The following is a 26967-nucleotide window of genomic DNA, read 5'->3' on the forward strand; positions in this document are numbered from 1 at the left end:
TAAAGTTCACTCAGGACGAGCACAAATAGAACCCAACCAGGTCAAGATAACCTGAAGATCTCTGTTTGAACAGAGAACTTTGTTTACGGCTGTGGACGAAGAGGCTTCTTCATTCTTCTGCTGGTGAGTTTCATTGGTTTCTGTTGGACCTTTTTCCTCCTCTTCTACATTAGTAACAATCTGTCATTTGACCATAAATCTCACCTGAGTTTGATATTCTGCAACAAACAGAGCAATGTCTTTAATACATTTTAGTAATTTGACTCTTACATCCTTATTTGCTCTTTCAAAGTGGCATTTTGATTTTATTTTGTAGTTACTGAACATCATTTTTATTGGTTTGACATTTTTTAGACTAACCTATCATACCAAATCATCCACTTATGTATCAGTTTAGTCATTTTGTAACATTACTTAATAGTTGTTTATATAAACAAAAGCTATGTATGTTCCCAGTCGGATTTGAAAGAGCAGCTTTTAGAACCAACTTAAACCCGTATGATCAGTGGGTACATCCCCATGTGCTGTAAATCTGTGCTGGATGCCAACTTATATAACTTCACTTTCCAAGCAGACAGGTTCAGCTGCTGAAACAAACCGGCAAGTATATCAGAATCGTCAGTTTTCTTTTTTTGTGTGCATTTTTGATGGAGCCAGGCCTGCTGGCACAGCAGATGGCCCAGACATAAACACATCCTCCCAGCAGAGTCGACCCATGATGTCATTTATTCAGAGCTCCCATACTGCTGTTGGCCTCTTTTTGGTGAGACTCACAGTAAAAACAAAAATCAGCTGAATGAATAAAAGGACAGACAAGGAGACAGGAAAGTAATGTGTAAACTATTTAGATGGAACCTACTTAATGAACGCAAATTTTTAAAAAAGTTACTTCTTCTTTTCCTATTATTTCAACCGAAATCCATAAATACAGCCTAAAAAGTTTTTGTAAAATATTTTCTTTTAGTCTGACCAACTTGATTTTTAGTGTGACAAATGAGTGCAGTTTTGTAAACAGATTTGTAGCACCGCCAAGTGGCAGAAATCCTTATGGCAAGTATTTTTGATGGTGACTCTTGTGCTAAATAAAGCTCAAATCCTAATCAACTATTTGGATCAGATCAAACAGAAGTTAATTCTTTGATTATTACCAAAGTTGAAAGGTGGCAATGTTTTTGCAGGTGTGTGTTTGTCTGTGGCATTATCAAAATATCTCATGAACCACTGGACAAATTTTAATGAAACTTTTAGAAAGTAATTATTGGATGCACATCACAACTGATTAATTTTTTAGAAAACAAAAAACAAAACAAACTCTAGCATTAAAAGTGATATGTATTATTTTAAGGAATGCCAAGACTTTAATTTGAATCTGTTTGTTTATGTCAGCTCACTCATGATTTGGTAACATTGTTTCTGCCAGTAATCAGTCATTATATCATGTTCTTTCAGAGTGAATTTTTCTCATCAAACACTAAACCTGAGGATGAAGCTCCTGTTCGGTTTCGTGCTTCTTGTGGCAGCAACAAGTGTCCTCAGTTCTGTTCCTGAGGACCAAATGAAAGTGAACATTCTAACACGTGAGTTGGTAGAGCAATATCACATACAGTATGCAGATATTTAAACATATTCATCTTTTTACATTGACAAGAAAGTTAACTGAGATAATTTCTATTTTTTTAATCTGAACAATGTTTGCAGTCTAACTACAAGACTGTTACTGAGATATTTCTGCCTTCATTTATTCTCAGAGTTGTCAGAAGATGGAGAGAAACTGGTGAACGAGGAGCTGAGCAGAGCTCTGTATGGGGTGAAGCAGATGAAGGAGGTGATGTGGAGGAATGGGCAGAAGCACGAGCACCTCATGAAATCTTTGAAACACAGTGGTGACAAGAAGAGGGTAAGACCAATGTTAACTCGCCTATAAGAAAGTGGATAAAAAAGATTAATGCAAGTGATGAAGTGCTCCTTTTATCCCACCAGGGGGCAGCTCAGCTGGCGAAGGAGGTGAGTGAGAAGCTGGAGGAGGCAGAGGAGCAGTGCAAAGACTCCCTGCAGTCTGAGTGGGAGGAATGTAGACCCTGTCTGGAGGATGCATGTAAAACATTCTACACCTCCACCTGCCGCAGGGGCTTTGCTTCTTTCCAAGCTAAGGTATCTTCCCACTTTGTTAAAAGAAAAGATGATGCGAATGTGACTAAACCAACTTATGTATTTATTACTCTTGTATCTGTTTCTGCAAAGTGACTCCCTGACTCTTTGTACCCTGTGCAAAGTAGACCTGTTAAATAACCTGTTCATACTCCATCATCTTGCAGCCCCCAGGCGTGTAACCACAAAGATACATAACATTAAAAGCTGCCATAACATTTGCATTACAGGTGGAAAACTTTTTCCAAAGAGTCTCCAGGCGCTTCGGACCTCGAGAGCCCCCCATGAAAGCAGGAGACATCCTGGTAAACCAGGAGGCTGATGACTCTGAGGCAGACATCATACGAATTGAGGATTCCTTCAACCGAGTGATGATCAGGATGGACTCTCTGGTGAACCGCAGCATCACCTTTGCCTCCAAGATGAGCAGCAAGCTCGACAAAGTCCTTCAGAGAGCATTCCTGAACGCCACCGAAGTCCTGACAGAAGAAACCACCTCTGATCCCTTTGACCCCAGCAGGGATTCGGGCTTCCTGCAGGGAGTGGGCCTGGAGGAAGTGCTGGAATCCTTCTTTGACTTTGGCAAGAGTGTGGTGGAGGAGTTTGGAGCCGTGGTGACCCAGGTGTTCGATGACCTCCATCAGGCAGTGGAAAAGGAGAGAAAGAAAGGTGTCACACATGCAACTAGAGATGTTGAAGAGACTTTAAAGTAACACAGTTGTAATAAATCTCACCGATCTAATTGTTAATTTCTTATTTGGTTCAGAGAGGTTAAGCTTACCTCGCTTCCTGCAAAACAGGAAGTTGTGCAGAGATCTTCGCAGGCAGACGTCTGAGTGCTGGCAGCTGCAGAATAAGTGTGAAGCCTGCCAGGGGGCTCTGCTCACAGGTGAAGCATCACTATGTTTACACTTTGTGTCACGATCACTTCAGCAGGCTAAAGCTCACCTTATCTTTCCCCAGAGTGCCCCAGCGTCCAGGAGCTGCACGTGGAGCTGGATGAGGTTTCCCAGCTGCTGGACGTGTCCAAAGAGCAGTACGATGAGATTCTGTCCATTGTCCAACGCCACGCTGATGAAACAGTCAAATGGCTGAGCACCATGGCAGCTGAATTCAGCTGGGTGGCTCAGGCTGTGAGCAACAACAGCGCTCCTCAAAATATCTTCCGCATCACAATGGTGAGAAGGAGAAAAACATCAGCTATATATAAAAATAGTATGGAAAGCCAAAAACAGAGTTAGTAAGATGAAGCAGATTTCAAAAAGAACAATGCTCTTGAAAGTAGAGATCTCAATGTATATTAATGAGGAAAGTATTTGTAAATAAAGTTAAATATTTTGAAAAGTCTAACAATTACAAAAACAAAAACTATGAACATTGGTAAATTTAACATAATTACAAAGGAAAATCTTTCGTCTCCAACTGGTTGGTGTGAAACTTCACTTTTTCCACTCTAGGTGGCGCCAGAGAGTCACGATGAACAGAACCTTTCTACTACTGAGACCAAGGTGGAGGTAAATGTTTTGAACTCTGTCCCCCTCATCCTCACTATTCCTGGAGAGCTGGAGCTGCAGGACCCAGCCTTCATCCAATACGTCATCCAGGAAGCTCTGGACAAGTACAAGGAGCTTGTCAAGTGAGGTTTACAGACTGAATTGTTCATATTAAACATGTATACATTTAAATTCCACTGGTCATAGTGTTCAGCATTGAAAACCTGGTTTAGGGTGCAATTTTACTCTAAAATGTGTTCTTTTCTCTCTCTACAGGACTGAGGATGAGTAAAACATCAGTGATTTCTTAATCTTCAACATTTTGAACAGAACTAGACTGTTTACTTAGTTGGGATCATTTAGCTGAAACAACTAGACAACAGATGTAACCATGACTGTCAATTACTGAATGTATGGCAAAGTGAATGTACCTCTTTACTGTTGTCAAATGGTCTAAATAAATAAAAATCAGGCTATTTATTGGTCAAGTAAAAAACAAAACAAGATAGTCAACTGTCAAAAACACAAGAACTACAGGAAATATTTGTTTTATTATTTTATTTTGTTCTGTACAAAATCATATTAGCTCTCATTACTTTCATTATTCATGTCTCCCATCAGCTCAAGTCCCAGTTTTCAGGAACAACTGCTCATGATGCACAGAAATAAAGTTCACATCTTTATAGCTTTCATACAGTCTCATTTCTCACACTTTGACATAGAAATATGCAAGTACAGAACGTACCTCTGAGAATTTTTTGATTTTCAGTATCTATAGAAAACACGAAAGCCCTGCCTCAACCAGTCTGTGCGATGTGTTTGTTTCGTCTCCCTGGTTGTAGTTAAAAGCGATCCAACACCTTTAATATTGAGGAACTCACAAGATCTAAATACTGCTGTTGATTTTGTACGGAAAATGACTAAAATAAAATCTGTTTTGTAAAGCTCTAGCTGTAAAATGAAACCTTTCCTCGACCAACAGCAGAACAGGAGACATCACAGGTTTGTTTAGTTAAAAGGTTGATGATATTTTACTGATTGGGAGAAAAAAAAAGTTCCATATACAATGTTTTAAAGTTACCAGACCTATAAACCTGACATTTAACCCATATCTGCGTGTAATAAAAGATTTTTTCTAATCTTTTATAGCGATCAACAATAACAGGAATTTCATTTGACAAATTAACTCATTGTTGTTTTATGTTTCTTGTTGTTTTTTTTTAACTCTGCCCAGCTAAAATGCCCATTCCTAAAAATGTATTTTTAAAAAAGTTAAATAAAAAATTTGTTGTAGTAAATTATCAAAATGCTGCTTTATGATTTCAAGTCCCAGGTTAAATGAAAAAAAACAAAAGATAAAAGCAAAATAAACGGAAGTAGTTTCTCATTCAAATGAACGTTTTAAAAACGACTGCTGTATATAAAACACGTCTTATTCTCGGTCATCCACCCGATCACACCCACTAAAAATACATTTGTTTTTTTTTTTTTTTTATACAAACTGTATGTACATCTACTCAAATCTCGCAGTACATTCTTGCATCCACACAGCCGACCTTTTTCAGTTTCCGTAGCCACACGCCTTACAGTCACAGCACATACTTGACAGTTTGAACCACAGTTATTGGTCGCTGAAACACACATCCTCATCAACCTACATGTTCACACCAAACTCATGTACATATAAAAAGGTCTGGATTCATATTAAAAGACTTGTTTGAATCAAAATAAAGGGAAATTGCTGAAAAGGTGGGGGAATTTATCATTGAAAACCATAAAAAAGGAAGAAAAAAAAAACACGTTTGCATCTGCTTAATTGGAAATCCCACCCTTTAATCACAGTGTTGTGGTGCTTTAGATGGAAGCACCCATCTGCACACTTGAAGGACAAACATCTTCAGGTACATTAGTGTCTTTGCAAACTAGTTTATAAAAATTTTTCTTCGCAGCCATATTGAAATTTTGTCGTCCCGTGTTTTGATCTCTACCTCTGTGTGTAAGAGTTCATCCTAAATTTCTTTAGACTAGAGATTGTCTCCAGGTTGGTACTGTGGCTCCGTGGCTGTAAAGTAGTCTTCTAGGAAGGACTGGATGTACTCAAAGGTCGGCCTTTCGTCTGGCTCCTTCTTCCAGCACTGTTTCATCATCTCATGGAGGGACTCGGGGCAGCCCTGGGGGCAGGGCATCCGGTAACCTCTTTCTACCTGCTCAAGCACTTCTCGATTCACCATACCTTAAAAAAACAGAAGCATGACACAGACAAATAAATGAGTAAATACTGTAAAAGTAAATAGTTTACTTTTGTAAGGTTAAATTAACATGTAAATGATAGTTTCATGTGCTTAGTTTAATAAATCAACATTACCCTTTCAAGCTTTTGCAAGACAAATTTCAGTAGAAACAACACATGATTTAAAAAACAGATCAAAGTTACGCTGAAGAACAAAGAGCCACAAATTATGAGCAGTCCGGATCCCAGACTGATTACAGATCTGCAGGAACCATCATCTGGATTCATGCAAATCCCAAAGGACCTGCTGCCAGTGACCCATAGGAAAATACCAAACATCGTCTTTAGGTCAAACGCTTTGATGAACTGGAATGCAGGGAAATTTGCCAATGGAGTAAAAGACTCTGTATGCTGGAAAAATATAAAATCAATGGAATATATCAAGATTTTATAGATGAGTTGGTCAATTTGGTCATTTTTATTGTGCGAGTGCTGATTCAGCATCCCCACTATTGGTCTCCAGCTTCTCATTTTTCCAGATGTTTTTTAAAATCTATTTCTGCATACGTTGTGCTATTTTAGCTATTTATAAGTCATAACATTCAGCTCATCCAGGAGACGGGTGCCATGGTTTTTGGTTTATACAACTTTTATAATTTTCAAAAATATTTAACTTCATATACAAATACATTCTCCATAGAAATACATTGAGATCTCTTCAATTCCTTCAAAACCATCGTTCTCTTTGACAACTGCTTCCATTACTGGCTCCACTTTTATCCTTTCATGCTACTTTTAGCTCTCATTCTGCTACCTTTAGCTTTTAGTTAGCCTTTTGCTACGTTTAGCTAGAGTTTTTCTTCTTTTAGCCAGTCATATATATTCAGTAAGTGTTTATGGCTACAACTTCTACAGGACAATGATGTTCTTAATGTCAAAGAGAAGACTGCAGTATTCTAACACAGCAGAGTGGTTAACATACTCCAGTTTGTCACCGTCATCACTGGTTTCAGGCAGAATACCAATCAGTGCTGCTTCATCCTTGAGCCGTGGTTTCCTTTCCAAGACAGGAAGACACTGATGCTAAACCCTGTGACACGGCACAGAGACAGCTCCTCTGGGAGCTCAACTGCAGCTAAAAGAGGTTATGACATGGAGTCAGCGGCATGGTTACAGCCTTGACCCCCCTCCTTTCATCTCTCTATGGGAGAGCGGGGATCAGATTATCTCACACTCGAACAGAGAGGAAGGGTCCACGGCAGCTGCTGAGACTCTGATACAGTGGCATGCTGGTATGTCGGATGCCGTGGTGCTAAAATGATTTACGTCTTGCATCTTAAATTCTGATCTCTAATTAAATCTCGGTTATAAATCTGACTGTGTTTAACTAATTTTATGTCCTTAAACCATAACAAACCCTACAAAATGCATTCACATTCAGATGCTTGGTATGTCATGTCTAAGTGTTGCCACACTGACTGAGAAAAAGCCCTAAAACAAAACAAAAAAACAGCAATAACTGAGGCATGGGTGTCTGAAGAGAAACAACTTTAAATATGGAGAGAAGCCCAGAATCAGCAGCTCTGGGCAAAATTAATTAAACTGAACAATTTGCACCGGAACCAAGAAGGCCAGCAGAGCCAGATGGCCCTGCACACAGAGACGGTGGCTGAATCAGCTGCATCGTGAGTGTGTGACAGAGGAACACAAGATGCACAAATGCAGTTTAGCTTCGCCTCAGCAGGGGAGAAGGAATGAGGGGGGCAGATTTTGATGAGCAGATCACGATCACCAAGGGGCTTTCCCCTGAGTGGATAAGTCACAGGACACCAGGAATGCTCCGATCAGTTAAATCTATTTTTATTCTGAGTCACATATCTGGGGTATTAAAACCTTTAAAACGACAGAAAAAAAAAACATGCTGAAAAAAAAAAAATGTACAGCTAACCAATTCCTTTTTACTGGTTTGCCTTTGAAATATTTTTTTATGGGCGCAACATAAGATCCAAATATGATCCCCCATATGTTCATAAGTTTATGTTTATAAGATCTAATTACCTGGATAAGGTACTCTGCCCTTGGTCACCAGCTCTGTCAGTAGTATCCCAAATGACCAGACGTCGGATTTGATAGTAAAGCGACCGTATAATGCAGCTTCAGGGGCTGTCCACTTGATGGGGAATTTAGCTCCTTAGTTTCAAAAACAAGAAAAACAAAAACAAGTGTTAGATAAAAGATATTAAAACAACAACTGGCATTGAAATGAGTGAAATGGGTAAGATTACTTTTATTAGCTTCAGTGCAATAATATCAACAGTCAAACTAAGAATCTAGAGGTAAGTGGTAAAGGTAAAAAAAAAAGGACATAATCTGGACAGATCTCATATGCAGACTAATACATGTTTCCATGCATTCAGATCCTAACACACACCTTGACGTGCTGTATACTCGTTATCCTCGATGAGTCGAGCCAAGCCAAAGTCAGCGATTTTACAAACCAGGTTATCAGCCACCAGGATGTTGGCAGCTCTCAGGTCTCTGTGGATGTAGTTCATCCTCTCAATGAAGGCCATGCCGTCTGCGATCTGAGACAGGAACACACAAGGGGGGGGGCAATAATCAGAAAATGGTACTGGAATGTAAACAAACTAACATTCTAAAACCACTCAAGATGAATTATTCTTAAATGTTAGTTTAGAAATGAAACATTTCATTGATCTCAGGTTTTAACGCAGACTAAGCAACACGGAGTCTGCAGCACAACAATTATAAAACTCTTTAATGCAGCTGTAAAACCACCTCGCACTGGCAGTCAGCTTCCTCTGAGGCGTCTCTGTTTTCAGTCAGTGTCAAAGCAATTTCTTAAACACTTTTCCACTCTGCTGAGCGTAGAGAGAAGCGTCAAGAGCCGAATTAAGAACAGATCATAGTAGGTGACTGAACTTGCGAGCTTAAGAGGCCTCTGGTAAGAGGCTCCAGGCAGTTAAGTGATGGAGAAGAAGTAAGGGAGGGTAGCTATGAAATAAATATACCACCCGATGCAGAACAAACAGAAACCCTTATTTACTATGCCTGAGTGTTTGACACACACCGCAGTAAACGCGCTCAAACAGAACTTTATTTTGTTGTACATCTCAGCAGCATCCTCCTAAACAGACATAACGCAGCAGCTGGGAGGAAAGAGACAAAAGAAGCAGCTGCACCTTTGTTGGTGTTTACATTCTGTTCCTACCTGTGAGGCCATGTCCACCAGCTGTGGCAGCTTTAGATATTTTCCATCACCCTCTTTTAGAAAGTCCAGCAAACTACCTGTCAGGGTTAAAAACACTCCTGTCAAGCAGAATCAATACCACCGAGTGTGCAGAATGTGAAGACAACACAAAAGCATGCAGCAGAGGATGGAATAAAAGTTCAGCATCCATCACAACCATTACAACAACAAACCTACTTGGAAGCAACACAAATGTTTTTGCACAAATCAATTTTTTCAACTTGTCACAAACCCTCTTTCTTAACTAAAACCTTAATTAGATCTGATCCCATGGTGACGATCATCATAGCTCATACTTTTAAACTGATTATAAAAACACAGCGTGTTGCTGAAATCAAATTAAAAATAATACAGAATATATTTTTCATTCAATATATGAAGAATTGTTTAAATAACTGTGAAGTAACTTAGGGGCATAATAAGTTACTTCACATTTAGATTTTAAAAGCGCCCCCAACCTTTTTCTGTAAACAAGTTGTATTTGAGTAATACAATTAGACCCAGTCTTTTTTTTCCCCTGCTTTACAGATCTATAATTTAACAATCTCTCAAATTTCATAATCTAATTTACAGCAGCTTTTAAATTATATTGTTGAGCACCAATTTCAAATTATTTGTTTTCAAAGGCAACAGAACTGAAGAAAATATCAAGCTGAGGCCATATGCTTGCCTGATCAATCTAAAAATCAATGAATGAAGTGAGTGTGGGCGTTTATCGTTTTAAACTTGTCCGCATCACTTCTGGTTTGGGACTTTGAACCGTGCTTACCTTTGCCCATGAACTCAGTAACGATGTAAATGGGCTCTTCGGACACCACCGCGTACAGAGGCACCAGTTTGTCATGTCGTAGTTTCTTCATGATCTGAGCCTCCTCGAGGAACGCCTCTGGAGACATGGTGCCTGGTTTCAGTGTCTTGATCGCCACTTTAGTAGTACCATTCCATGTGCCTGAACAAAAACACAACAAAAGCAAAATGATCAACATTCATTCAAATTTAGTAAAGTTATATTTAAATAAAATTGTTGTACACACTGTAATAATAAAAGACGATGATTTAAGACTTTACATTTCCTTTCTAGTGACAAAAAAGCAAATATCAGTCAGCATGTTACTGACGTGTGTCAGTGCTCTCCAAGTACGGTGAAGTACAAAGAAAAAGAAAGTGACGGCTTATAATGAGGGAGTAATCAGGCACTTCCTGGTTGGCCGCTACTTACTCATGCCCTGCTTACATACAATGAGCTGAGGCAGTAGATCTGCTGTTCCCGTCACAAGGCTGACCTTCATGAATGAATCACACTAAAACAAGCTCTGCATGCGCACACACAAGCTGAAGGCCAAAGTAGGACAATAACAACAACTAATAATGAGCATGGTGCATAAAATTAGGAAGACGTTGAAACCAAAGAAACAAAACAAAACGCATCTGAGAACAAAGTGTATTACGACACGTGAGCAGAGAGGATTTGTAGTAAAAAATTAACAGTTGAGCAGGAAATCATCCTGAACAAGCAGCGCAGTGAGAGGCGGCAGAGAGGGATTCCTGGGATTACACAGCGGAGGCTTGCAGGTCGAGGCTTGCTGCAGGCCAGCCTTAATGAGAGAGTGAGCGATAAAAGAAGAGTGCCGTGTTCGCTCAGAGGGCCCCCGTCTCACATGTAGGCGGGGGAAACGAAGCGTAGGAAGTGACCTGTGATTACTGAGCTCTATGCGTTTGAGACAGAGAAGCAACAGCAAAATCAGCCTTTACATCAGTATGTGGGCCAGTGAGGCAGCAAAACAAGTGGGTTTCTAACTTCACTCAGCTTTAATACAAATATACATCCACTGCAGTGTTGTTTTTACACACATTTAAATCAGTTAATCATGTAAAGATACCTTATCTCTGCATATAAGCTATTATGACTGTATAACTATACACCTACAAAGTGATTTATCTTTATTTATTCACAGCTTTTAGTGTGAAATATCTGCACTAGAATGTGGATTTATGCATGTGTGTTGTTGACAGGAAGTACAAGATACAATAGCTGAACTTTCAAAAGATTTAACACAGTTTGACCAAATAAAGTTCTACCAGAGCAGCAACAAAAGGCTTTTGAAGTTATGCTCAAAGACTACATAACAAAAAAAAAAAAAATGTCTTTGTGTAGGCGTTTAAACAGAATCAGGAGGAGGGCTTTTGTTGTGTTTGACACAAAATTTAAGAATTATATAAAGAGCTACAGTACTGTGCAAAAGGCTCGAGTTATCCCTTGTTATTTTAACCTTTGTTTCCAAGTAGCAAGACTTTTTTGTAATCTTTTTAAGCTCTCTTGAGTTATGCTTTGCAAAGAAAGCATAAGGACACGAGTAAAAGTTTAATCTTATGCAGTCTTGGATAACCATAATATGACAAATTAACCAAAACACCAAAAACATACACACAGAGGTTCACACATCATTGCAGTGGCAAACTTGTTTTCATGCGAGCTCTTACTGAAACACAAACTGGGTATCTGAGTGCCGCGCAGACGGTTTCTTACCCATCCAGACTTCCCCGAAGCAGCCCTGCCCCAGTTTGACCTCCAGCCGGAGGGACTCTCGTGGGATCTCCCAGGCGTCTTTAGCTAGTCCCTGAGTTTGAGGCTTCACTGTCGGACACACGATTATCAGCTTGTAGCACAGTCCATCCGCATGTTCTGGAAAAAACAAGACAAAAAAGACAAAGAGATAAAATGTGATTTGTTCAGTTGCAACTTTGCAAACTTAAGCCATGCTTTCATCTTTCTTCATTCTTTTTTTTTAAAGAAAGAACTTTGTATTGGTATCTACCTAAATAAGCCACACTTATTTAGTATTTTTCAAACATTCAGTGATAAATTAAAACTCCACTCCTTGGAAGATTTGACAACCGTTTCAAATGTTTTTCATTTATCAATGAAAAAACAGTTTTTATAAAAGTGCGCACACTTGCTGACAATTCAGTTGGTCAAAGCTTCTGTTAATCAAATCTTCTAAATACACACAGAAGCAGTGAAACTGTACCTACATTTTCCACATATATCTTTTGGTTTTAATTTTGTTAAATACAAATACAGTGCAATATATTTTTTTTCTAAGGTTGTATTTATCCAATTTGAAGATCTGCTGAAGAGTAGCTGATTTTTTTTTTAATTAAGTCTTTATAAACCTTGAAACTTTACGAGTGTGCTTTTGGTTTTTCCAATGAACTTATATAAAACAAGACAAAGAGCTACTCGTGCAAAAGCTCACATAAAGAAAAGAACACCAACCTGAATGACTCAAATTTGTCTGAATTTCATAACCGAGAATCAAACAACGTGAGACCAACTAAAAAAATGCAAAGAATTTGCCCTGAGCTGAAGGGTTTGTTGTACGCCGAAGTCTACCTGGGTGACGGTAAGAAGTGAGTGGGCTGCATACCTGTGTAGTGTTTCACCAGCTTCTGTAGTGTCTCAAACTGGGCTCGTGTGGTTATGTAATATCCACCACTGTCCAGCTTGCGGATTTTGTAGTGTTTGACGTTGTCACCCTTCACATCATCCCAGTCACGTATAGACAGAGAGTAGGCACCTTTGAAATCCAGAAGAAATCAGGTTAGATGCATTTCTTTGTAAAAGTAGATCTTTGAAATCACGCTTAACATGGCTACACGTAAATTAAACAGGATTTAAACTACAGAGCCATACCAACCAACTGAGAGTCAGTGCTGCTCAGAGTTATGTTGAAATAATTATCACCTGGCTGCAGTAGGTGAAAAATGTTTTTGTTCTTATGTTTCTTTGCTCTCTTTCGCCGAGAGGATCCAAACACTGACAAACTGAAACTGACATTTCTCGTGCCTTAGCAACTATCTCTTAATCCAAACTAAACCACCTGCCAACAACAACAAAAACAAAACATATAAAGAAACAAGAAAAATGTTTCTTATGGTCAACTAAAACGGCCTTAAAAGCAGGATTGCATCACCACATATGTGATGAAATATCGATAATCTTTTGTTGACGTTGTTGCTTTGAGATTACAGTTTGCTTACCTTTTGTTGTCTCACTCTCTCGTACCAAATAGGTGCCCCGTTGATTCCCTGGAAGCAGTAAGAGACGCTCTGCATCTTTGCGTCCCATTTTACCAAAGTACCACCTACAGAAAGAAAACAAGACAGGCACTCAGATGATTCAATACATGATCTTATCAATAAAAGAGAAATATGTTTCTGATGTGACACTGAAATGTTTGACATCTGGAGGTTCTGTATATCTTTTAATATCAGCTCAAACTTTATTATCTGGGAAATATGACTTTTAACATTAAGGATTTCTTTGTGTAATTTTTAATGGGTTGTGTTCAAAGTCAGACAGAGGCAAGCAAACATTGTAAAAATCCAACTTAAGCCATTCTACTAGCTTATTATGAACACTGCTGAAGGCACTAAAATCTTAACTTCTTCCATTACATATTTGAATAAACTAAAAAATGTTTGCTATAAATAATTGAAGAGCTCCAAGCTGTAAACAATCCCACTCTTAAATTGTGTGAAGAGCACAATGTTTAATTCAAGAAACTCCTACATGTTGAGTCTTGTTGCAAACGAGCTGAATTGTCTCACCAGGCAATCCTGCGACCTGTCAATAACAGGTACGCGCTCCTTTTAAGACGCAAAGCAAAATTTAATTGGATGGGTTTTTTTGTGCATTTTTTTTTCCTCCTACATTTTCTTTTTTGGATGAGCATCTAAAACATCTAGCGTTCTTACAAAAAAATAATGTCAAAGAAGATGCAGCCAAAGTGAAATAAGTCCAAAAGTGTGTTAGAAGGATTATAGACCCTTTATGTTTCTGTCACACCAGATGAACAACAACAAACAGCGCCAACAGTTCCCTCCACTCTCAGCCCAGTAGCATCAATTTTCACTTTGAGAGAAACTAATTGAGTGGGGTGTGAAACAAAAGAATAACAAACAGGGGAAAAGAAAGAAAAAAAGTAGAGTGGTAAAGTTTGGCAGAAACTGTAATGATTTGGATTCTTACTCTTCAGCCTGTATGGAGTCGGCTGGTGCCACGTAGTTACTGGGGATGTAACCTTTCTCTCCTGTGTTGATCGAGCGGGCCTCCCACCAGTCACCTTCCCTAAAGAGAGAAATATATGTACTCAAACAAAAGCATGGCAGAAAAATCCACCTACTCCCACAGGAAGAAGGCAAAGTATATTCAGATAAAAAAGAAACAAGGTCATTTCACACGTCATCCAGCTGCATCAGAATCATAAATCATCATCATGGAGGCAGAATTTGGCCTTGAGTTAAAGTCATCTTTAACCCATCTATACCTACCAACATCAAACTGTAAAAACACAATTGTTGTGACTTGAATGTCGTCTGGTATTATTTTTTGTCTTTTGTAGCTCTTTAGACCCTTTACATATTTATAGAATTTATAGAACTAAAACCGTCATTATATTAGGTTTAGTGTTGTGCCAAATGAAAGTCTGTTTTGATTGGTTTTAGAACTGATTAGACTTACTGTGGTCATTCTATAGAAAAACATACTGTTTCAATCACAGAACAGCATTAAATTAACATTAAGTCACAAATATTCACCTACTTAAACCCACCTACTGGGATTTTAGGGGGTTAAACTCTTCAGCGTCTTTTTGTTGATAATAAGCTTTGTGAAGCCATTAATTATTTTAAATTTATCCATGTCTTACACAGTGTCTTTTAGGTAATTCAATTTGGTTGCTTAGGCTAAATAACTCCACAAAAGAGCAACTCAAGAGACTCTGAGAAGTGTAAAGGTAAAAAAAAAAAACATACAGATCAGGGGATTGAATGTATTTGCAATCTAGACTGGTTAACTGAGATCTGACCACTCCAAAGAGATGTAATGCCTGGAGTGAAAACTTGTACCTAAAGCTGTCCGTTTGTGATTGAACACATGTTAGCATCATGTCTGAACAGGGCCAAGGAGGACAAAAAGAAAAAAACAGCTATGTGCAGTTTAAAGACAATCAAATGAGTCAATGAACCACTGCTGCAGCAAGCTCTGGATGCCCTCTGAATGATAGGACGACTGAGCAGTTAATGGAAATTACTGATGCAGATACGCAATATTTGGCCAAGGTTTTGATCTCTATCCAGGAGATGTTTATTTTATTTTATTTAGACAATAATCATAAAATCCTCATGTTATTAATGTTTATATGTTAATAAAAAGTCTGTATTGTTATCATACCAACTCCTGAAAAGATGCAAATACATATTGCTTCAGGGCTTAGATTCAACATTTTCCGACTATTAGAGTATAAGGTTGATGTTGAAGGCTGTTAACGGCAAAAGACTTACTGTCATAAGCAGAAGTAGTTCATAGTAAATACAAGATGGTGAATGTCCTTGATTTGTTTGCATTAATGAATACAGCTACATACAAATTGTAATCACAGCTTTTATTTCCTACATTTTAAAAATATCAATATTCTAAAATTACCCACAATACTGTAATTAAATTATGAAGTATCTCCCACCCACCCTTAACTGGGAGCGTTGAACGGCAGATGTTCAAGGTTAAATTCAGAGAGGAGTAACTGAGCTGCAGAGAAGATGTGTCTGGTGGCATTTTGAAAAACTTTATCTAATCTGTCCTTCTCCCACCTCTCCTCTGAAAGCAGATGGCATTTTCATCACTATAAAAGCCATGTGAGCGTAGACAGCGGCGGGATAGGATGTGGCATGTGATGAATGAGGAGAGCAGGATTTATTCGGCTCTTGGAGCTCTGCCAGTTGTCTCAGTTATACACGTGGGGGAAAAAATACAGTGCAGCACTGCCAGATAGCAAAGAATAGATAAAATAACGTGATGACTTTGTATGATTTATATTTTCCAATAACATAGGGTTATAACCAACATTGTGAAGATATTTCTGATTGTGAATCAGGTTTATTCATTCGGTTTGTCCTAAAATGATTAAAAATTGAAACATGACAAACAACTATGTGCTGTTTTTAACAATACTAAACTAAGAAAATGGATTGGTTGAATAAAAATGATCCATGAGATTAGATATATTTCATGCATATCTAAATCTATATTTTATTGCATGTATTATTTAAGTTTTATGTATTAGTACATTTGACACTGTAACCCAGATTTGACTCCATGAACTACAGGAAACGATGGGAACTTAACAGATGGCCCATTAACAGAAGCCATTAACACAGCCTGATCCCAGCCTTAATATCAGACCTGAATCCAACCAGGGATTAAACACACACTGTACATACACACACAAATAAAACTATAAACGCACACATCAATACAGCAGGTTTATTGGTGTAAAAGAGCATGTACTCACGTGTTGTTAACAATCTGAAAGCGATCCCCTTTTTTGAACGACAGATCGTCAGATGTCCTCGCTTCGTAGTCATACAGAGCGACAAAAAATGTCACTCCACCTAAAAACAACACAGAACTGACCATCAGAAGGGCATAAACAACATCATGTCAAATATAAAAAATTTAATTATGTCATATAGTTCCTCCAGTAATACTGTGCATCAAATGACAACAGCTCTAACCACCCAATTACACAAAAACCCTCAGTATCATTTTAATTTTATATAACAACATAACTTTCATAACATAGATTTCAACAATAGTACCATTTTACTTTTGTTTAAAATAACAGCTTTCTTTTACAATAACCTCTTTCCTGCCCCTCAGAGCTTAGTCTAAAAATACAACCAGGCCTCTCAGCTGTGATTTTTTTCTTTAAAAACCCATCAGGGAAGCAGATTATTCCCTCCACAGTTCTCAAACCCTGTGGTTATCGTAGCAATTTAGATCAGAGAATCAAATTGATGCCATTTAATCTTTTTTCAAATTTAATGAAAAGAAGTGACAGCTGACAAAGTGCAGAGAGGATTCTTGATATGTCCGTGTTGTGGGGAAAAACTAATTAGGCAAAATTAGATCTACAGCAGCCCTTCAGGCCAATTTACCACCCGGAGCACAACAAATGGACTGAGGGGTCTCAGAAGGATATCACTACACTTATGAGGTCCTACAGCTTGTTAGAGACCAAGATGCTGGGCTTTACAAGCTTAAATACCTGTTTGATTAGTTTAACATTAGGATTCAGGTTTAGGTTAAAGTTAAGGTAGGCATTCAGGTGAAAAGGCAAAGAAAAAAGTAATAAGATCAGGAATGTCATATCTCCATGGCAGGATCTCAACAAGGATGGAAAAACAAGGGTGTGTGTGTGTGTCTGTGCACAGGTCATTCTTTGTTGTGCATTTTCGCTGAATAATTAACCCCTTCAATCAATAATGATCCTGATGTCACCGAGGGTCAATTTAATTACAGGCACACTCCCAAGTAAAGTCAAACTACTGTTGGTAATAAAAACTTTTAATGCGCATGACTGAAGCCAATGAATTCTGTGCGTGTAGTTGTTGTTTTTGGGCTCAGGGGAGGCCATGCCAGATGCATTGCTTCCCATACTTTAGACCTATTTTGGTTTTCTCTGCAGCCTTGATGTTTTGGCTTAGTCATTTTAAATGTCTAATTTGCATAACATCTGCTGCTTGTAACATCTTGTGAATAACAAATGTTCAGCAGAGTGTAGTCTGAAGTTGTTTTAAACACAATGACAACAAAATGGAAAGTTTAAACAAGGCTGAGAAAATGTCTGCAGCATAATCTTTTCTTTGGGGTTTGTAAATTGATTAATTACATTAAAAATTATTTTTTATTTTGGTTTTAATTAGAAAGAAATAAAGCTTTTAAAATCAACATTTATTTTACTACTTTGAAACGTCAATTAAGAGAAAAGCAAACAAAAAAATAACACTAAATGTGGAGCTTGGCTGATTTAAGATACAGGAGTTCAAAAGGAGCTGGCAGCTGGAGAAAATTGCCATGTAAAACATTGCATTCAGTTGCATTTTTGTCGGCTACTTTTTGTTGACTGACCAAAGATATTTTGCAAATGTTTGCCTAGAAGAGTCTGTGTTATCCCCAATCTGCACAACGCAGAAAAAAGCCTTGTGACTTTAGCACTTGACACTGGGTTTCGCCTCGTGGATGGTCAGCCCCCTACTTTTTCTAAATAGCCTACTCGTGAAAATTTTGAACTGACCTGAGATCACATTAGGGAAGGAGTTGTTCACAGCCACTGCGGTGAAGGAGGTGGAGGCTCCTCCAAACGGTGTCATGACTGAAGACGTTCCACCAAAGGGTGTGAGGGCGGCCGTGTGGCTGTTGTAGCTGTTGTTCTGTGCCTTCGTGGAAGGTGATTGACCCATTAGGGTGGGTTCGGGCCCATAGTGGCCCAGGTGAGTGTTGACCTGTGTGGCATTTGAGTTGTCGGTTCGATACTTCAGGGCCGGATCCTTGCCCTCTTTACTCCTGACACAACCCATTGTCAAACCTGCAAAGAGGAACAGAAAATAGAAGAATTTGAGGGAACAATTATGATACGAAGCTGAATTTATTTCAATCTAACCACATAAGATATTTACCATCCTACACCTGAAATGCATGTGAATAACTACTATCAAAAGTACTCTTTTTAGGTTGTACTATGTAGAAACTCAAAAGTGCCACAATCCAGTAAACAACTACTGTACAAAGTAAATGATTATTTATTTGACAATGTCTGATTAAATGCGGAAATAAGTACAATAAATATTTAAAGTTTAGCACTTTTTTTTATAACTAGGAGTTGTTTGTCATCTTGCATGCCAAGTGACAATGATCTTGCTCAAAGTATGTGATGGAGATGACTCTCAGCCCTCATTACATCAAATTTTAGCTCAAAATCTGTAAAACCGACAGAGTTAGAGGCATTTTTGTGCTTGCTAAGACTGATCAGATGTGGCGACCATCTTGAATCAGGTTGAATCTAAAAGTTAGTCAGTTGTAGATTCAATAATTACTGGTGACAGACAAACACACACACAAAAAATTTGATAATTCAGATAAACATCTGCTTAAGATATTTGAGAAACAATCAAAGGATAGCCATGAAAAGCAACTTTGCACAGGACATGGACAGAAAAACATCACAGCAGTGCTTTGTCATAAAATGAAATATAATACGACATCACATAAAGAGAGAAAACCATGACATTGTTAAAACTACCCTGAAGCATTTTGAAGGGCTTCAGCTCAAGTTCAGGAAAATAAAGATTGAAAGCCAGGTGTGTGTGTGCGTGCATGCGTGAATGTGTGTTTGAGTATCGAGTCAACAAAGTGAAAAACTACAACACCCTATGAGCACCTCTCCCAGGTGATCACACTGTACTGACATAGATCTTAAACAGGAAACAAAAACTGTAAGGATAAGAGCTGCTCCTTCAAGATTTTTGACACATGAAAACTATTAAGCTTGTGTCTGTGAGTGAGCTTTAATCTTTGATGATTTAGGGCAAATTACTTTATAAAAAAATAAAAATGTAAGAAAACATTTCCCTCAAGTTTTGAGAGAAAGACAATTGACTGGATCCACTCAGTCACACAGAGCAGATCTAAACACTCACTAGAAGACTAAATGCCAGTCAGTGATCCACCTGCAGACAACTTCCACTTCAGTCCCGACAAGAAGTATCCAGTAACGGGTAAGTACACGCAGTGCAAAAGGCGTGTGTCGTCAAGAGCTGCTAATTTCTCCGTCACCTTTGGCCTTTCTGTCAGATTACTGCTGTGTGCTCTACGCTTGCCACTGCGCAAGAGATAAACCCTGAGACAGTGCTGCTTTCACTGACTCATATCCTGGCATTTGAAAAACTTTAGAAGATAGTTTCATGTACCAGTGAGTAACAAATCACAATGATTCTTTTTCATCTGTAACAGAATAATTACGGTGTGACTCTATGGCAAAATAGAGAAGAAAATATTACAAATACAGTAATTACAAATACCTGTACTTATTGAAGATGGGGTTAAACACACATTTTTCATGGGCACCAAACAGACAATCCCACAAATGGTTTTAGCGGCACAAGTTTTCAGACACTGGACCAAAGGCACAGTCCTCTCATCCAAGCATTAAACTGACAGATATTTGTCAGTGAGGAACATGGAGTGTTAACAATAATAAGAAACGTCTGACCACAGTTGGAAGTTGGAACAACAACAACAACAGGTTGTCTCAATTTTTGGTACACATCTTTTTCTCCTAAAACACAATATAATTACCAGTGTGGATCTTGTAATTTGAATTTCCAAGTCCTTGTTGATGAAAGAATCACTGTGATCAAGGAAAACAAATTAAAAGCTGCTTGGTGCCACTTTATTGTGAAAATCTGAGGATTGACCAATGTGTGATTTGACAGCATTCTTGTCCTCTTTCCACGAGACACTTCGGGCTTTTTCAGGCTGCAGTAAATTACAGATGCAGACAGAGGGGCTAAAATTTAGACAATATTTATTGGGTGAAGGCAAACCTCTCTGTAGTTGAAGCCTATAATGTCTTTGCGACAAGAGATCCTTTTGACTCCAAGAACGGGGATAGAAATCCATCAAAACAACAGAAAATTTTTTTTTCTACCACAGTAGAGCCAGCACCATAATTTTTAAGGGAAGGAAAAAAAAAATTAAGCCTGACAAGTAAGTCTGTGGCTCGTGAACAGCTGCACTACAACCAAACATGAAAAGGGCCTAAAATCAATCTATGGATCCATTTGTGAAAGATAACGTATTGACTTTTCCCCTCAATGGAAAAACAGCATTGAATGAAAGCAAACACTGAGGAAATAAGAACAGCAGAGGAGGAATCAAGATTAATTACAATAAATTACACAAAAACAAGAAGGAAGCAGCAGAACACAAAACAAGTGGATAACAATAAAAACAATAAAACCCATTGTGAATGATAACTGCTCAACAAAGACCCATGATCCATAAAAGGAATCAATTTAACTTTGTTTTTTTATAATCTTAAATCATTCTAAAACCTCAGTGATCCACTTAGAATTCAAGTGTAAGAATAACTTAACTTAAACGTTAAGTGCATTTTAAGAGATCTCCTCTTTCCATTATGCCCATTTACTTTACAGGTTATTGACAGTATAAAGAGATGTAAATATAGTTGTCACCTTTGACCCTTCTACATCACAACTGTTAACCTCCAAATTGTTCCAAATATCTGTCTAACCCCAACGCTAACAGCATAACACAGATCTTACAAAAATAAACACTGAAACAGAAGAACAGAGTACCAAGAGTTTAAAACCTCAGCTGTTTTTAAAGTGAGATCGGGCCGGGCCTCATACAAAGAGTCAAAACCACCAAGCATTTTGTCATGACTACCAAATGACTCAGTGGTGTATTTCAATAATTAATGTGTGGCATTTGTGCTTTAAAATAAAGCCAACACCAACTTGAATGACAAAAATCTTGCTAAATCAAGCAACTTCTATTCAAACATCAAGCAAATCTGAAAGCAAATTTTGAAACCCGTTTTTGTTACTTTATTTTATTTATTTAATAACTTGAAGAGTAGTGCAGCATGACAAAGTTGACACATCTAACAAAACTTTAAGGCTACTAATAGCCTCTCTCTTAAGTCAACATGTCTCTTCCCTATTTTTTTTTAAAGATTGGGAATTTTCATTTACACCATTTCACAGAGATGATTCACTTCTGAAACTACAATGAGCCGATCACAAGCCTGAACGAGCCCACGCATTGCGATGTGTAAAAACTGGTTTAACGGTCATGTTTCATTTACAGTCCCAACAGGACACCTGAGGGGAAAATCCAAAACTGATGAAGGAATATCATACCAAAAAGCAATCAAAAAAAGCTTTTCTTTATAAGCAACCTAAAAGCATGTTTTCAAAACAGTCATCTATTTTTAGAATCTCCATATTCTAGAATCTGATTTAATTCTTTAGAAGAAAAACAACAACAACAAAAAAAATCTTGTACAGCATGGCCCAAATATATGTGGTAACACTGAAAAAACAAAAAAATGACGAATCTCTTCCAGTTTAGTCGCACAGAATAAGATCTTTGTTTCCTCTTAACAGTCATAGTCAGCTAACTTTTGCTGTAGACAAAGAAATTATTTTGTGGTGCTCCCTGAAGAGCTTATCTCAGCCACAAAGGAAGACTTACGGCTTCAACATGGCTTCCATGTCTGCGTGCAAAAAAAAACCCATTGGGATTTTGTCAATGCACAGAAACTCATATCCATATTATTTTGGGTATGCTGCACAGTCCAAGTGAGGCTGGTTTGTCGACTATATTTTTGAAAGAAGAAAAAACAGAAGTTTGACTGAATTCTCACCAGAATATTTACACATTTTGTATGTCTTTTTAGAGCTAGAGTGATAAAGTGAAAATACTAATGTGGAAAAAGTAAATCCTCAACATCCCATCTAAACAAGCATCTTTGCTTCCCTTCTCTACAGGGACAGAAGTGACAAAATGAATCTAATCAGTATCTCCAGTCCTAAAGATACAAGTTAAAAATGTAAACACTACACTGAATAACCAACAAATATTTATGAATATGTTTGCTCACAGGCAGAACAAGAATACACAAGAGACTGCTATTTTGGTGAAATAAATGCTGGAGCCAGACCTCATCCAATGACACGTGACTTGTGAAGCTGTGTGCCAGACAGCCAGTGATGCCGTGTTAGATTAAAGAGATACAGGCTGTTGCTTCCCACAGGACTGAGGAACAACAGTGCAACACTACGGGCAGGAAGCTTTTCTGGAGCTGGGATACATCAACATTCAAGAAAAGTCCCCTACTTTGAGAATTGTTCCTAAATACAACAAACTGTCAGCTTGTTTCTAAAATGCAGGTACAGCCTCAAAATATAACTGTAGGTGTGTCCAAAGATCTGACACACCTTTCAGCAGATGATTTATGAGCAAGAAAGAAAAAATGTGGGAAATTACAATAAAAATTCTGGGAACAACTCTGTTAAAACTTACACAACCAGTGTAATGTTAAGAAAATGTTATAATTAAATGTCCCATTTTAATCCTTTCCTTCTAGACCCTCACTTTACGTTTTGCACAGTCATCCAAAGAATTAAGTGTCTCCCAATTCTTTATGAACTGTGCTAGTAAAGAAGTTTAATTCTAACTATTCTCTCAGTTAAAATATAAATAACATTATAACTAGCGCAATGCATTTTGATGTACTACATTTTGCATTATTGTCAATCTTCCTCAAAAGGCAATTAAATCATGAAGTTGTAAGATGATGTCTATCGTAGGCTATATAACTGCATGGGATATTAGCCACGTCCTGTCTGTTTGCATAAAATTATTTAGTAACCATTAAAGGCTTCTTAAAGGCGTGTCTCATTTTGTAGTGGAATATTCTGCCCACCACCCCTTCAGGACTTCAAATTTAGAAACGCTTAAAAGCTAGGAGTAGGAGGTAACATGCTAATAAAATATAAGCAATTGTAAGTCCTAAATCACAGCTGATTTTTTGTACATGCTGTACTGATACAAAGCAGAATAAAACATTTGTATTGTATTTAATTAGGATTTTTATCCTATTTAATGAGAATAATCACTTGCTGTTTAACATATCTTGAATGAGCAGACATTAACAAAGTACCCAAAATATTCTGGAGAGATTCATGGTGTTCATGTGAGAGATGTTCTGCTACAAAAAAATCTGTGTATAATTTCATGCCACTTCTTTAAAGAATGCAATGCAAATGTAACAAATGCAGAAACAAAGATCAAATCTTTTTTTTCTTTACACCTGGCATTGATGTGTGCCCTCGAAGAGGCAATCACAAGTGGGATGTTTTTTTAGTAGGCATTAAAAGTGCCCATCTGCTGTCATCAGACTGTGCCTCAAGACTGGTCAGATCTCATTCCACTACCTTATATGCAAATAAAATACATCTTCTGCTCTCGGGGGAAAAACAAAAAAACAGTGTTGATTAGCTGGGAGGTGGCTGCAATACACTTCTCATACCTAAAGCTGTGGGAAATGAGAAGAAAATTAAAGCAGCACAGGCTAGCCAAGATGAATCTATGATAAGAGCCTCCAACCCCCTGATGAACAGATTACTGTACCTTAACTCATATGGAAATCAGACAGCATGTTTTGATTTTACTTCTTTAAGCACAAACTGAGTTTTCCTAAAAATACCTTCAAAGACATCATCAATCGCCGGAGAAGGTCCATGTGAGCAACTAATATGAAGCTTTGAGGGTTTTTTTTTTTTTTTTACATATATCATGGTGAATAGAGGCTACATTTACTGACTCGCTATGGAAACCATCACTGAGGCACAACACAGTATGCGGCACTACTGGGTCTTATCGTCAGGGCGGCCTGCCATCTCTGCCAATCACTGTGAGTGGTGGGGACCGGCAGGGGGGATGAGAAGAGGAACTTCCTTCCGAATCCATTCATGCTTTTGAGGCCACCTGCTGTGCCTGTCAAAGGCTGGAGTGAGGCTAGGAAAAAGAGTGAGCCATCCTTAAGCCTTAGAAAAAAAAGAAAAAAAAAAGAAGAGCTCCTCTTGTTTCCTTTGCCCACATGGCTGAGTGTGGATAAGTGAAATCTCCTTTTGTCATCAAAAATCCAAACATTTGTTTCTCTTGTTATGATCTGGGAGTCTCGACTGATGCTATGAAAGCCTCTAATCAGCAGACTGTAATGATGATGTAGAGTCTCATTCGTGCCATGAGGACACTTGAGGAGTATGTCTTTAGTTAAACTAAGTCTCTGAATCCCAGCCAACACCACCTGTTAGTGCTCCTCACTTCTCTGCCAGTAGTCCACTCCATTCCAGCTGTGTGTGTGTGAGAGAAGGAGACATGACTGTCCGGCCAACTGGGGCTGTACTAACAGAGGGATTACCGTGGAGGAGGATTACTGTGCCACTGGAGTAGGCGAGCACAGCAACAGACCCAATAAAAATGAGACAATATTAGAACATAAATGTAAAAGTTTATGTTTTACACCTCTGCCCAGCCAAAATATTCAAGGGTTTAAACATGGGAGGCACAGAGGCACCTTCACATTACAAGCATGCAGTAACTGATTTGGAAACTTGTGCAGAAATCTTAAAATTACTAGTTTGGAAACTTTTGGGTGCATTGCATTGAAAGGCCTGGAACAGCTGAGGCCTGCAGCAGCTGGTGTGTGTGTGTGTGTGTGTGTGTGTGTGTGTGTAAAACTGGGTGAGGCAAAGAAAAGTGGAGGTGGTTATGCTCTGTATTTGTGAGGAAAACTTCATACCAAACACTAAAGTAAGGCTTTAAAAGCAACATTGAGTTGTTTTGTTTTATTTTGTTTACCGTTTATAAACAGAGACCGTGAATACAGCAGCCCTCTCATTGTTTTTGTCTCCAGTCGATTAATTTAACAAAATAATCTTTAATCCCAATGCCTGGGTCAGAAGTGAAACAGAAACAGAGCTTTTTAGCGATATAAGACACCAAGGAAACTCTCATGATATTCTCCTAACTTTCACCAAGTGTCACAACACCGCAAGGCCCTGCTTTACCCCACTTTTATGAGAAAACGTGACTTTTCCGGCGAGTTGTTCTTACCTTAAAACCAACCTCAGCCTCCTTTAGCTTCGGCTACATGCGTCCTGAGAGCTTTTTTCCTCCCTCGCCACCTTTTTATCCCCTCCAAAGAAGTGCAAAAAGCCGACACAAGCGCTCCAACGTGGAATCTCAGTCTTCAGTCTGTCCCATACCGATTAACTACTTCACCAGCTCCAACTCCTTCCCTCCCTGGGATCCTTTCTCTTTTTTTTATTCCTTAACAGCGAGGACACACCGCCAGCTTCCAAACACTGACAAATATGGCGGTGTGACCACAGAGCGTAACAATAAAAGTATCAGAAATCACCGCCTGACGGTTGCTCAGGCTTCCCCAGAAAGAGACAACAATAGCGGGACCAGTTCAGAGAGGAGGCGATGAGGCCAAAGAAGGAACCGCGGTACGTTCACGTGCTCACATTGGACTCGGAATGTTCATTTTCGGAGGGTTCGATAACTAAGAGAGGTCTCAGAACGCAACAACGCGGAAATATTGAGTTGGGTTTTCTTTTTTTTTAAATTATTACTACATAACAAAACTCCCATTAATATTTTTAATGGTTGGTCTGATCATTAATTTATCAAACAATTGCTTATTTGACTTTGAATTTATTTACATAAAATGAAAAAGGTAAGTTAGGTTTTTTTTATTTAGCTGTTGTCCAAAACGTTTAGATTTTAGAGTTATGCCACAAAGGTAGTCAAATTCTGAAAATGACTAATTGTCATTGTGCTCCCAGTTGTCATGACACTTTCATCATTTCTGTTTAGTTATTTAGCAGTTTTGTTTGTTGTGTATATTTAGTTCTTACTTTAGGCTAAAATGAATGCAGCACAGGACTATCAAAAGCAAGGACCGTACTATGACTATGACCTCCTCCACACACACGCGCACACAAACACACACATATACCCATGATTCAAATATAAAAATCTAAAGAAACTGGGTACATGAGCTATATTTCCTCTTGATTTTTATTCCGTTTCTTGGACAGTGAACATGTACTGTAATTTCCGACAGAACTTGAAGCAGACATTGTATCCTGCTGAATGTCCCAATATGGCCGACACCCCTGTGTCTCACAGCAGAGAAAATCTCCCACTTGGCTCCGAGATACATCAAAAAAGTCCTTTGCATCGTTCCCCTTACTCGAATTGTAAACAACCGCTTTATAAAACCTAAAAAATGTTGCACACAAAAGTGACAAATACGTTGTATCACTCTGCTTAACCTTTGAACCCAATTCCCAGTGTGACAGTGTTTGGCGCCCTCTAGTTA

The 26967-nt window shown here is 38.4% G+C and overlaps 2 protein-coding genes across 2 annotated transcripts; one reads left to right on the top strand and one right to left on the bottom strand.

The window, feature by feature from the left end:
* Window positions 1–4934, top strand: clul1 (clusterin-like 1 (retinal)). Its single transcript, XM_017411038.3, has 9 exons — window positions 1–123; window positions 1450–1577; window positions 1749–1897; window positions 1981–2151; window positions 2379–2817; window positions 2915–3037; window positions 3112–3326; window positions 3606–3784; window positions 3918–4934. Exons 2-9 carry the CDS (start codon window positions 1484–1486, stop codon window positions 3931–3933), a joined length of 1386 nt encoding a protein of 461 aa, XP_017266527.1. The 5' UTR covers window positions 1–123; window positions 1450–1483; the 3' UTR covers window positions 3934–4934.
* Window positions 4935–5095: 161 nt separating this feature from the next.
* On the bottom strand, window positions 5096–26084 carry yes1 (YES proto-oncogene 1, Src family tyrosine kinase). Its single transcript, XM_017411037.3, has 12 exons — window positions 25692–26084; window positions 18280–18570; window positions 16495–16594; window positions 14175–14273; window positions 13184–13287; window positions 12571–12720; window positions 11670–11825; window positions 9912–10091; window positions 9104–9180; window positions 8303–8456; window positions 7930–8061; window positions 5096–5874 (listed from the first exon to the last, which is right to left on the bottom strand). The coding sequence occupies exons 2-12, from the start codon at window positions 18560–18562 to the stop codon at window positions 5666–5668; spliced, it is 1644 nt and encodes a 547-aa protein (XP_017266526.1). The 5' UTR covers window positions 18563–18570; window positions 25692–26084; the 3' UTR covers window positions 5096–5665.
* Window positions 26085–26967: the final 883 nt, after the last annotated feature.

The sequence above is a fragment of the Kryptolebias marmoratus genome, linkage group LG20 (genome assembly GCF_001649575.2).
Source record: "Kryptolebias marmoratus isolate JLee-2015 linkage group LG20, ASM164957v2, whole genome shotgun sequence".
Classification (NCBI taxonomy): domain Eukaryota; kingdom Metazoa; phylum Chordata; class Actinopteri; order Cyprinodontiformes; family Rivulidae; genus Kryptolebias; species Kryptolebias marmoratus.

Bases quoted from the DNA above. Each gene is read 5' to 3' on its own strand.
- clul1 (XM_017411038.3), top strand. From the start codon at position 1,484: ATGAAGCTCCTGTTCGGTTTCGTGCTTCTTGTGGCAGCAACAAGTGTC. The intron at 2,818-2,914 runs GTGTCACACATG...TATTTGGTTCAG, and splicing joins GGAAAAGGAGAGAAAGAAAG to AGAGGTTAAGCTTACCTCGC. The intron at 3,327-3,605 runs GTGAGAAGGAGA...TTTCCACTCTAG, and splicing joins ATATCTTCCGCATCACAATG to GTGGCGCCAGAGAGTCACGA.
- yes1 (XM_017411037.3), bottom strand. From the start codon at position 18,562: ATGGGTTGTGTCAGGAGTAAAGAGGGCAAGGATCCGGCCCTGAAGTAT. The intron at 8,457-9,103 runs GTAGGAACAGAA...TTCCTGTCTCAG, and splicing joins TGGTGGACATGGCCTCACAG to ATCGCAGACGGCATGGCCTT. The intron at 8,062-8,302 runs GTGTGTGTTAGG...TTTGAAACTAAG, and splicing joins CGAGTATACAGCACGTCAAG to GAGCTAAATTCCCCATCAAG.